At 43.0% G+C, this 12,493-nt stretch overlaps 1 protein-coding gene across 1 annotated transcript in view; it reads right to left on the bottom strand.

The window, feature by feature from the left end:
* Positions 1-3,538: 3,538 nt before the first annotated feature.
* The window catches only part of LOC147420374 (uncharacterized), a 14,933-nt gene continuing 5,978 nt past the window's right edge, over positions 3,539-12,493 (bottom strand). The window contains exons 3-13 of the mRNA XM_086503905.1: positions 8,844-8,904; positions 8,582-8,762; positions 8,435-8,473; positions 8,297-8,358; positions 8,152-8,188; positions 5,324-5,373; positions 5,110-5,176; positions 4,928-4,994; positions 4,775-4,848; positions 4,148-4,216; positions 3,539-4,034 (exon numbers count right to left, since the gene is read on the bottom strand). Of these exons, the coding sequence (XP_086360031.1) occupies positions 3,972-4,034; positions 4,148-4,216; positions 4,775-4,848; positions 4,928-4,994; positions 5,110-5,176; positions 5,324-5,373; positions 8,152-8,188; positions 8,297-8,358; positions 8,435-8,473; positions 8,582-8,762; positions 8,844-8,904 (770 nt within the window). The 3' untranslated portion in view covers positions 3,539-3,971. The remainder of the gene's footprint in view (positions 4,035-4,147; positions 4,217-4,774; positions 4,849-4,927; positions 4,995-5,109; positions 5,177-5,323; positions 5,374-8,151; positions 8,189-8,296; positions 8,359-8,434; positions 8,474-8,581; positions 8,763-8,843; positions 8,905-12,493) is intronic.

Here is a 12,493-nt window from a genome sequence, read left to right as displayed (position 1 = left end):
CTATTGGGGTGAAGCAGGGCTGCCCGCTCTCTCCTACTCTTTTCGGTATGTATGTGGATGAGGTTTCTGACTACAACGATGGGGATAAAGGTGCACAGTTGGCAGGGACATGGATTCCACTTTTGTTATATGCTGATGATATATTGTTGATCTCCGAATCCCCAGAGAGAATGCAACGTCAATTGGATGCTTTGCATACGTTTGCCCACGAAAGTGGTTTGTTTGTCAACCTTGGTAAAACCAAGGTTATGGTGTTTAATACCACCCCACAGTGGATCAGGAGGTCAGCACCTACATTCACATACGGCCAGGAGACTGTGGAATACACAGATGCTTACACTTACCTTGGAGTGGTTTTTAGCGAACTTGCATTCTCACTCAGAAGAGCAGCAGAGACCAGTGATTAGAGCCCACGCAGCATTGGGTAGATTGGAGAAGATGTGTTCGCAGGTTCAGTTTCAGGAGCCCCGGACGAAGCTCTGGCTCTTTGACACTTTGGTGGCTTCAGCATTGCTCTATGGAGCTGAGATATGGGGACCTTCATTGGATCACCGCGGGAGGCCGGGTCGCACAGACGGATGGGGGAACATGGAGAAACCTCTCGTCTCTATGATCTCGCGGCTCATTAGAGCCAAGGCATCAGTACCACGGGCCATTATCCGAGCAGAGCTAGCGGCCCCCCCACTAGTAGTGGAGGCGCTCACCAGATCAATCTCCTTCATAAACCGCACATGGGAACTTCCTAGAGATAGATATGCTCGCATAGCACTTGAGTCCTCTCGACAATTAGCCATACAAGGAGATACAACATGCTGGTATGGGGAGATGACATCATGGTTTCAGGCGCATGGGTTCAGCATAGACAGACTGCCACCATTCTAGTACTCATTGGATGCACCATCTCTCACTCTTACACAGTCAGACATCACCAAGCTCATCCGCCAAGACTTGACCCAGCTAGACACTAGGAGGACATGGATACAACCAGCACAGGAATTGGACACGAAGATATATACCTTCATAAGTTCAGAATAGTCTGAACTCATGAATTATAAGAGGGAATAAAGCACTCATAAAACTATAAAAGCAAGGGACACACGAAAAGAAAAGAAAGCAAAAACAAACAAACAAACAAACTAAATCACTTTGTTTGCTACAAAACAAAACTAGATAAAACAAAACATTATTAACTTAAAAATGTTTTTAGAAAAGGCATGTGTAAAATAAGTTGACGCAACTTGGCTTAAACAAGTACTCAACTTTAAGCAAAAAAAAAAAAAGAAGGATAAGACATCTTAAAACTTTATCTCAGAAATCAAACTTCACACAACCTATTGGACAACAGCTATGAAATCCCTACTCGCGTCGTCAGTGCCCAAGAGTAGGTGCACGAAGATGGCTTTCTACAGAGACCACCTTCTCCAGCTTACGGAAGCTGGTTTTGTGACGAGACCCAGATACATGGATACCCACTTGTCTCATGGGATACGATGTGCTATTGGCCAGTTACGCACATCTTCTCACCAGCTGCGGATTGAGACTGGGAGATACAGCGGAGTACCAGCAGAGGCTAGGACATGCCCCTTGTGTGACATGGAACCTGAGACAGAGCTACATTATACATGCCGTTGCCCCGTCTACTACGAGATACGAGGCCGCTTCCATTGCTTGTTCAGGGAGGGTTTTGGACCACTCTCAAGAGTCATGGGATACGAAGATCAGAGATGCCTAGGCTTGTTCTTGCTAGAGCTACGCAGACACAGAGATAGCCTGATGAATGGCGAGGCTAGCCAGTCCCAAAGACGGATCACAAACTTCTTCAGAGTAGACACGGGACAGCTGCAAGAGCCACTCCCACAACAGAGCTCCCCCTCGTCTCACACCAAAGGCACACTGATCGATCGAGCGATTGAACTGGGAAATCCAGGCGCCCAAGACTGCGGAGGACTACACAACATCGACGGAGGCTATGTCAGAAGATTCAGAGCACGCTGGCTAGGCATGCACGATGCCCGATCATACTACTAACCATGGAGAAAATTGATGAGATTCGTCAACGACCGATGCTAGATCTCTTGTGATTCAGCTATCCCAACAAGCCGCCCATTTTTGCTTAGTTCACATCGACCAATCTAGGATCCCATAGTATATATCTTTGTTTTGTATTGTTGTTATGTTATTTTGTTACTCTGACTTTGTATTAGATCCACCACCTTGTAACTTTCTAGCCTCATAGGTCACTATGGCCTTTTGAAGACGTTAATATAACATTTCATTTCTCTCTCTCTCAGACACTGAGGCCATACTATAGGGACCCATGAGAGAGCTCATGGGATGATCACCATTGTATACCTTCTCCATTGTACACCTCATTAGCCCTCATGTGACGACGATAATAAGGATGTAAGGTACCCTCATTTATTTTTACTTTTATATTCCCCAGACAATGTACTAGAGTCACACATGGATGTAACCTTTTGGTCTCGTAGGTCATTTTGGCCTTTTGAAGATGGTAATATAACATTTCATTTCATCTCTCTCTCTCTCTCTCACACACACACACACACACACACACACACACACACACACACACAAAAGCACTATTTAGAAAGGTGCAAATGAAGCATCAACACAATGAAAGAAAACTTGAGGGCATGTATAAAGTAGCCAGAAAATCGCTAAACCAAGCTTTCTATGCCATGGCAATCGGTGAATGATGAGACTTGTCCCCAAAGAGTTGGTCTAGTGATAGGCTTTGGCCTCTCAACCTACGGGTTGTGGGTCCAAATCCCCCGTTGGGTCACACTCTAGAGGGACACCTTGTGTGCACCTGGTGTTCACATTGCTAGGGCTCTTGCCCTTGGACACCCGAGTGCATCCTCCGCCTCAAGTGGGTCACCTACGGAGGAGGTTCCTACCTGGCTGCTACAAGTTCTCTCCGTTGTTCCCAGCATGTGGTGCATCAATTAGGTGGCCATGGAGATGCCTACGCGTGGCTGTTACCCGATGCTACGCAGCCCTTGCCCGACCATGTAACATGGCTAATATTTGGAAGGGATAAGCACCTCCCCCTAAGGGACCTCTGGTGTGTCGGGAGGAAAAAAAGATGAAAAGTCCGTGTTCATATAATCTGTTGGGGTATTTGAGATCAACCATCTGAAAAGCAAATGCCCTGCCAACTACTACCATTTGCTTTAAAGGGAAGAAAGGTGGCAAGCAATTTGAGCAGAAGATATTACATACTTGATGGTTCAAAACCTGTGTGTTGAAAAACCAACATCCCACCAACTAATGTGTTTAAACATTCAGTTACTAAGAGCTAGTCCAAGGAACACTAGGAGCTTATGAAACACTCCCTTAGTATGATGACACAAATGCTTTTGCTATCATATAAACACTCAAAAAGTTTCCAAGTTGGAGCACACTTCTTTACAGCCAAAGACACATTTAAAGTGGCAATCAAAAATTTCTTGGAGATGGTAACCATCTGACTTTTAACCAATTTCAAGACTGCAACAACTACATTTTTACTCATATGTCACACCAATCTTCATGCGACCAGCTTCATAATACCAAGAACCCATAACTAACGTAGACATACATCGGTTACCATGATTATAATCGTTCCTCGTGTAAAATCAACTACCTCTCAAATTACTTGTTTCTTTTGAAGGGTGATGAGGCTGACACTTGAGAAGCCCATCCCATCTGATTGCAGTCGTCGCTACAATGCAGATAACTGGAACAGAAGTATGTATGGCATTACACCTGTATACAAATTCTGTGATATTCCTCGTGAAGGACAAAAAGATGCATTACAGTGGGATGTCCTCTCATTCAGTATTTTGTATATACATTTGAGCAATTCACATCATCTTCAGCACCAGAAGGCTTTTCACAGAACTTCACATAAAGAATCAATTAATCAGTAGGGAGGACATCCAGCTTCATATAAAAGGATCACACTGGGGTTACTGTAGTCTACATCCTCTTGCTGTCCAACTTCGTAAAAAAATGAGATCTTGTGCTAGGCGCTATCCATTTAAAACAGATCTAGGATTAGTTTCACAATGCCAAACACTGAAAGACAGCTCCAACTGTTTACTTCATTTCATTATTCTTCGAATGTTGCATGAATATCTCGTACCTCTCGAGTATCAGTCAAGCGAAGAAGACGTAACTTGTCACCAGATCGTAAATGTGAAAGGGTTGCAACCTGAACCATAACCAAAAAATGTTGAGTCTCTCCGTCAACTTGTGTCTGTTAATCCTTTCACTATATAAAAGATTGATACCGGTAACCCATAATTGAAGCAAGTATTGAAGGACCCAATTTAATGTTTCTTTATGATGCCATGCTGAGCAGGGAATACAGCAGCGAATGGAGAAAATCAGTTCTGATTTTCAAGCACATAGCATATTCCGAGATAGCCAACTTTGTTAAACATGTTAAACTTTCCGTTGCACACAAACCCTCCAATCAAAGGCCTTGAATCTATTTGAATTGGGTTGCCAACAGAGAGTTGGCTTGCCAACAGTAGAGAACATTTTTCTAGTTTAAAAATTCTCTGACCTCATTTACTCTTATGTCGACAACCATAATTGATGGTCTGACGACGAGGAATGGCACACTAAAACACTTCTCAGATGACACAATTGATTTGCCTGGTGTGCTTGTTCATATCACGAATTAGAAAAGATCGATGCCACGCTTATAAATTGGCCTTTGTGACAACCCTACACTGAAAATTGAACACAAAAGTTAGCTATGTACCCAGAAGCTAAAGCGTTCAGGATCATTTGAGCTTGGAGCTTCATTTAAGAGGTCTGAAAGCCCATTGCGCCTCTCTGAAAATTTCAAGTTCTACATGATTAGCGATAGTACCCATCACTCTGAAAGTTAAGTCAGAAAAGTATAAGACAAGACCTCTTCGTGATGCTTCTGTTATCCAGGATCGAGCCAAGTTGGCAGTAGATTCTGCTGTGGATTGAAGCTGCACCAACCACTCACTTTGTCAGCCCAGAATAACAGGGTAGAGATATTAAACCCCTCGACATTAGCTACTGTTATGTCTGTGCTACAGGTGCATGCTCTGTATTTTCAAGTACCTCTGCCAATGATTGCCCATCTTCAACAGCCACATCTTTAAGCCATGTCACTTCACCGACACGGTACCTAGAACATCAAAAATCTCAACTACTATACCTTAGCTTTGAGCCTTTTGAGATTGACAGAAAAGATACAACTTTGTCAAACATGCTACACTACATCGTGAAAAGCTTGTAAAGTTATCAAAGAGAGATGAAGTGTGGATTTCTCTACCCATCCTGGTCCCAAGTCTTGATGATATTGCACCGTCTACGACCCTCTACCTGCACAAGAAGAGTAGTTGTTCAGTGAAACGAACTGTACAAGATTTTTGTTCTTCTCTTTTAAATTCTTGCCTTTTCTATGTATTTACGCAACAAGGATTTTCATCAATAACTTCTCAATCGTTGTTGGTAAACATTCTGGGCACAGTGTTCACCCCAAAAGCTCAAACTAAAGAGATTCATTTTCTGTCACTTAGAACAATGGATCCCCTTGCAAACTTCTCTTTATATCCCATTGAAAGATTGCTCAAGAGAGGTATAAGCATGCAAATGCAGAATATCGTGCTCCTGCTTACGCTGGGAAAAGATCAGCGACGGCACATGTTCAAAGATAATACCCATGTAGGTGGTCGGTAAATGTGGGCTACGTCTCCCTTATAAAGAGAGTACTCTGTACAAAATAAAAGGGAGACTCTCCCATGATTCACAACACATGTACAATGGCTAGGTCACAAAATGGGAGGGGGGAAGAGCCACACACGTGGGAGGCTCTCCCATGATTGACAACACATGTACAGCAGCTAAGTCACAAAATGGGAGGGAAGAGCCACACACGTGGCCTCTAGTGCCAGTGGATTCCATGGTCCACTGTAAAGAAAGCTCCTCGCCACCCCAACTGAATGAATGCTTGGTCCTGTCTCCTAGCCTAGCCTTGTCGAGCTGCCCTGTATGCTATCATACGGTTCTTTGAGAGAGAAAGGCCGAGCCCCGAAGGCCCATAGCCTCTAGTCTTCTTTTACCACCTCCTCAAGCCAAGGGTCAAGGACCACTATTACGATGCCGTTGCCGCAACTCTAATCCTTTGGAAAGTGCACTCTAAGACCAAGGCCAACTCTCACCGAACGTGCGAGAGAGGACCCTCCTCTTACATCTCAAAGAAAAAGCATGTCTCTTTAGGCTCTAACTGCAATCAACACAGCTCACAAGGTAAATGTCAATCTGCCAGAGCACTATCGAAGTTAGATTTGTGTGGCCAGGAAGGGTCTCTGGTTGTGAGAGTTCTATCAGAATAGGCAGAGAAAGATGCAATGAAGATGAGAACCAGCCTTCGACCCGGTGGACACCTTGACTCTGATCTGTTGACTCTGATCTGGCTCGACTCCGATAAGATCTTCTGACACTAGAGAACACTTGCAATGCCACATACATGAACAAGGCAATTGTGGACAAGAGAGATCACTGAGGTAGAAAGAGACAGGACGTTTGAGAAAGAGACAGAGAGAAAGATCTACGTCGTAGGAAACTATCCCAAGAGACCTTAAAGATCTATCCGATGAGGAAAGTTGAACTCAAGACCTGTTATTCAAGAGGGAAATGGCATAACCAATCTACCACACTTGGGTGATAGAAAGGTTATACCATTTTCCTCTTTTTAGTAGTACACACACACCCAAGAAGAAGATTGTTTTTACCTCGTAGGAAACTATCCCAAGAGACCTTAAAGGTCTATCCAATAAGGAAAGTTGAACTCAAGACCTGTTATTCAAGAGGGAAATGGCATAACCAATCTACCGCACTTGGGTGATAGAAAGGTTATACCATTTTCCTCTTTTTATTAGTACAGACACACACCTGAGAAGAAGATTGTTTTTACGTTGTAGGAAACTATCCCAAGAGACCTTAAAGATCTATCCGACGAGGAAAGTTGAACTCAAGACCTGTTATTCAAGAGGGAAATGGCATAACTAATCTACCACACTTGGGTGATAGATAGGTTATATCATTTCCCTCTTGAATAACTGGTCTTGAGTTCAACTTTCCTCGTCAAATAGATCTTTAAGGTCTCTTGGGATAGTTTCCTACGACGTAAAAACAATCTTCTTCTTGGATGTGTGTGTGTGGGTGTGTGTGTGTATTAATAAAACAAGGAAAATGGTATAACCTTTCTATCAGCACACACAGAGAGAGAGAGAGAGAGAGAGAGAGAGAGATGCCTCAAGGCTGCCAGTGTGGCTGCCCTCTAGAGACGGTGGAAATCTCTGCTCTCCTAAGCCTGCACATGCGGGAAAGTGCTCCGTGTCTGACGACGATGCGCACAGAATGGGCTGCCCTGAGGGAAAAGACTCATCTGCTGCCCATCGTCCCTAGAGAGGAGCGTCTGCAAGTGCTGCCCTTGGCAAGGCTTGGCTGCCACCAAAACGCCCTACAGCTGCCCACCACAAATGCTGATGGGGCTGGCTGTAAAGCGCTAGGGGAGGGGGCTGCAAAAACGCAGATCTGTGGCTGCCAAAACAAGGGCTGCTCTACTGGGCTGAACACACACTACAAGAGGACCCCTCCTGGGCCCATATATAGGCCCATCTCGAGGCTGCCTGACCTGCCTTTCCCCTCCACGACCTAATAACAAGGGGAATGAAGGGCCCTAAAAAAGGGAAAGACCAGCCTACAGGTCACTCAGCATACCCAGAAGGCAAGGGGAAAATACACAGGGCCTGAAGGAGACTACACGGCCATGGATTAGAGCCAAAACCCCAGGCTACACATGGCTGGAAGTTCCCGACATTAGAGAACTACCTCACACTGGCCGGGCATAGCCACAAAACAGCCCCAACACCTGTCCCTGGGAGACACCGGGACCGACTGGACGAGTCCACAGGATGCCATAACTCTAGCAAGTTCTTAGCATAGAGAGAACGAAAGTAGAGAGCAAAAGGGGATTTTCTTTGCTTGATGATAGTGGGATTTAGAGTTTCCTGATAGAGGTGATGCTCACAAGAGTTAAAAGTATTCATATACTAAAAGTAGAGTTTATAATAAAATAGCCATGAAGGTCTTCACCTCCAAATAAAACCGTCCATCAGGAAGAGGCTGGCATCTACACGTACATTTGCAATGTTAGAAAAGTTGCAACAAAGGAAGATGGGTAAGAAGCAAGCAAAATGCAAGTCAACAATTTGGTATTTCTATTTTGAAAAAATCTTACTCGGTTATTTCCACTTCACAAGCAACATCCGCAATAGTCCCTGTTTGTGCATCAATGCCAACCTGCATTAAGATTCACAGCTTATCAAGGTTTTAATTTTAAGGCAATTAATCAGGATAGAAAGCTAATAGGACAAACCATGCCCATTCTATGATTTCCTTCCATAACTCTCCTGACCTACAAACATACACAGACAATGTGCAAATTCAAAATATGCTACAATGGACATTTCTGTCAAAATAGCATGATCCAAGAATAAGAGGACTCCACCTAAGTGTAGCATACCATAAGACGATATCGAGGTTCAAAAATGTTAAGACACATTTTTTCCATAGGCATTATAAAATCCATCACAAAGAAAGGCAAAATCTCCTTCCCCTCGCTTACTGCTTTTGTGTCCATTTCCTCTTTTCTTGCTGCAAGTTCCTCCGGGAAATTCTTTTCGATAATTTTCTTCAATGTTACACTGCACACGGTATGGAAACCATTTGACACAATGCTAAGCCTACAAAATAACAACTCCTTAAAGACTTGGATTAGAGCACACCTTACAGGGTAAGTTTTAGGGCTCAATAATAAGACAACTCTGCATATTGGGCATTTGTTACCTGTTTAAAAGCGTCTCTCTCTCTCTCTCTCTCTCTCTCTCTCTCTCTCTCTCTCTCACACACACACACACACACACACACACACACCTTTCTTTTTTTGGTAATGTCACATTGAATTACTAATGGGAAACCTCAAAACGAGGAAAACCTAAATTTCGGGGATTGACGACGAGAGGTGGAACACATGATCCACCTTTACTTGCTGAAACATGAGAAGAGTACAAGCTCTCCAAACAAATCCAAAGCACCCAAAAATGAACCCAAGCGAAAAAGTATGCATATGGCTGAAGCACTAGCAGAAACACTCCAAAAAGCCAGAAATATCGACCAAAAGATATCCCACGGAAACGAGTGCGAAGGCATGTAGAGATGTAATCAACAAACCGAGAGCAATACCACAGCAACTGCGGGATAGTCTCAATCCTTGCAGTGCAACGAATGCATCGTGAAGGAGCGACTCTTCAGGTTTGAAGAAAATTGCCATTTGGGAGAACTCCAATGAGACATCTCCACATGAACAATCACTCTTTCAAAGGAAGTTTAGCATGCCAAACGTTCATGACCCCATTGTGCCACCAAGCAGTACATTTATGCATATTCCATACCATATTGCAGTGATCCACTATCCAAGAGGATGATTGCAAATGGTAATATACCTTCCTGGCACATAAGGAACGCTTAGGAGAACCATCCTAATGCCAATCAGAGTGATGATCCTCGACAAAAAGTGGCGGAATGGAAGATTTAGAAACAACAATATCCTGAATAATCTACCATGCATGTCTATAATGCATACCAAGACCAAAAGTAATAGCCACCTACCGAAATGAAAGTACGCTCCCATTAGCGTCAACCACATCGGATATCGAAGTAATGCATTTTTGGGAGAGAAAATATGCTTGCCTAGGCAACCGTTGAACTAAGGTCTCTGGTCAAATACCATGCTCCAATCTTTACTTTCTAGCCTAAGTGAATTGCCACTATCGCCACCACGACCATGCCAGGACAAATGCTAGAGACTTGCTTGCAATCAGCTATAAGATTGGATGCGAGGAGGCAGCTCGGAATTGTAGCTTCAAGTTTTCCAAAAACCACATTCCAGTATAAAGGTTGCCAATGACCAAAAGCGGGTGTAGAAACCACATGAGAGCATAAGCAAACATCAGCATCCAGGACTTTTTTGGCTCCACTAAAACTAACAACAACGTGGCCTTCCTGGCATAAACATGAGAGCATAAATGTAAAATATTCAGTTCACCACAAGATTTTGGAGTACATATTTTGTCCATAGAAAGTAGTCGCAATCCGCGTTGGTGTGAGGAAGTGGACCAAAAATGTTCTTAAATCCAAGACATGAAAGCACCAAGACGACGAGCCGGCCAATGTAATAATGGTAGAAAAAGTTGCATGTATACTATCAAGATGGACTGAACTATTGAGGCATAAATGTGAGGGCCAGGTAGACAATTTCCAATAATGTAATTTGGATCGAAATTTATGCCTAACCCAGTCCAATCGTTTGACATTGTTTACCAACCAAGCTAAAGGATATCCAAGATGTCACACAATCTGATCCGGCCTCGCAATCTCACCTGACCATAATATAAAAATGCCAATCCATCTGATGCAGTGGCAAGAGTTTAGATTTTCAAAAATTGAGCTTAAGACTAATGGCCAGCCAATAGATACATCGTACATCAGCTGGCTGATTTTTGGGCCAAAACATGGAACTATCAGCATATGCTTGTGCCACAAAATGATTGCCAGATGGTAATACCAATCCATGCAAATGTCCAGCTGTTGTCAAAGAATCCAAATAAAGCAACAAAGGATGAGTGGCAGTAGCACATAACATGGCACTCAAAGGACATCCTTGTTTGACAAAATGACCACGATCCCATGACTGCCTAAGCTCGCCATCGATTATGTTGGAAGATTGACTATATTCATAAAGAAAATAAACCACCCGCCGCATTCGAGTACAAAGCCCAAGCACACCATTATTTGTGCGATGAAATCCCAATGAACCGTATCAAATGATAAGTACATCTTGATTGTATATTTAGCGTATTCAATTCCGAGGAAGGTATTAGCAAGATTATCCATAATTTGTCTTTGAGGAATGAACCCATATTGAGTGGCATGTATGCCGAAAAACAAGTGATCTTTAATGCGTCTAGCAAGCATTTTCGACATCATTTGTAGATGACCGGCATAAGTGTAATGGGACACCAATGAGAGAGAAATTCATTGTTTAGGGAATAATTCAACCAAGCCTTCTTTCCACGGACAAAAATTATGTAGTCCATGCATAATTCATCATGAAAAGTAGAGGCTGCTTTAAAGAATCCCAAAAGCAAAGCAAAAACTCAACAGTAAGACCATCCAATGACCGAGATGTAACAAACTGCTATGTGACTCAGCTTCAGTGAATTCACCCTCAAGGGTGCATCTGCATCAGCCACAATCAATATAGGATGCACATCTGACAACGATAATTGCTTGGCTTGCAATACTTCCTGTGAAGGAGCCATAGGAGCTGCAGAAAACCGTTGATAATGACCCACCATAGCATTTGCTAACTGTATCTTAGTGGTGGTCCATTGTCCAATTCACTCTCCACTCTTTTAATGGCCGTTTGTTGTCGCAAATGATGTAAGTTCTTGATGTTTTTTTTAGTGACCAATATTTGTTCATAAAATCGGATTGACACGATATAACTTTTCACTTTTCCACTTTTCGCATGTTATTGTGCATCAATGATGTCTTGGCAGCACATAAAATCTCTTGCTCAGATGGAGTAAACAATCACAAATCCACAAGGGTTTCTAGCTCGTGACATACGGCCTTATCTTCTTGCACCTTGCCCCTTTGCCATTGCATGTACCATGTACCATAATCCTAGATTACTACCTGTATACGCATAACAAAACGAAATCAAGCCATATCCAGATCTATAAACATCTGAGAGATAAGAGGAGGAATCACTGATTCAACCATATTTTGGAAGGCCTCATGCGATCAATTCAACCCCTCTAGTTCCAAAATTCTCAGTATGCAAAAGTAGATCAGAGGTTCCATAGCATCCATCACCTCATTTGGTTCCTCGATTGTACACATAACTTCTCTAGTGGGAATAAAATCCTCTAGAACCTCACCCAACAATTTCATAAACTCTTCATTATCTTCATCTCCTCTTTGCTTTACATCCAATATCCCATAATGTTGTTGGATGCCCCTGTCATAAGGAACTTAAAGCCCTCACTAAGCCATCATCCAAAATAACCATAAGCTCCACGTCTTCCTCTGCATAAGACAAATATTGTAACGTAATCTTACACTGATCACAAGAATCCTCGTCAAGTTGTTGTCCCAAGTAAAGTTGTTAAGTATCCTTCTCATATGTAGCACACAATCCCTCCAAAGCTTCATCCAAAAGACACACGATTTCCACAACTTCCTCGTCATGAAAGAAACCCTCTTGAGAACCCATCTCATGCTGCAAGAAACCCTCATCTTATGTAGAATGCAAATTGGCTATATGTCCCTCCAACATTTTCTAGACCCTCTCACCTTCTTTCAAGTACCT

Source organism: Adiantum capillus-veneris, chromosome 28, assembly GCF_014529385.1.
Source record: "Adiantum capillus-veneris isolate H3 chromosome 28, ASM1452938v2, whole genome shotgun sequence".
Taxonomy (NCBI): domain Eukaryota; kingdom Viridiplantae; phylum Streptophyta; class Polypodiopsida; order Polypodiales; family Pteridaceae; genus Adiantum; species Adiantum capillus-veneris.
Note: the sequence above shows the minus strand (reverse complement) of the source record. Positions and strands in the feature narration are given on the sequence as shown.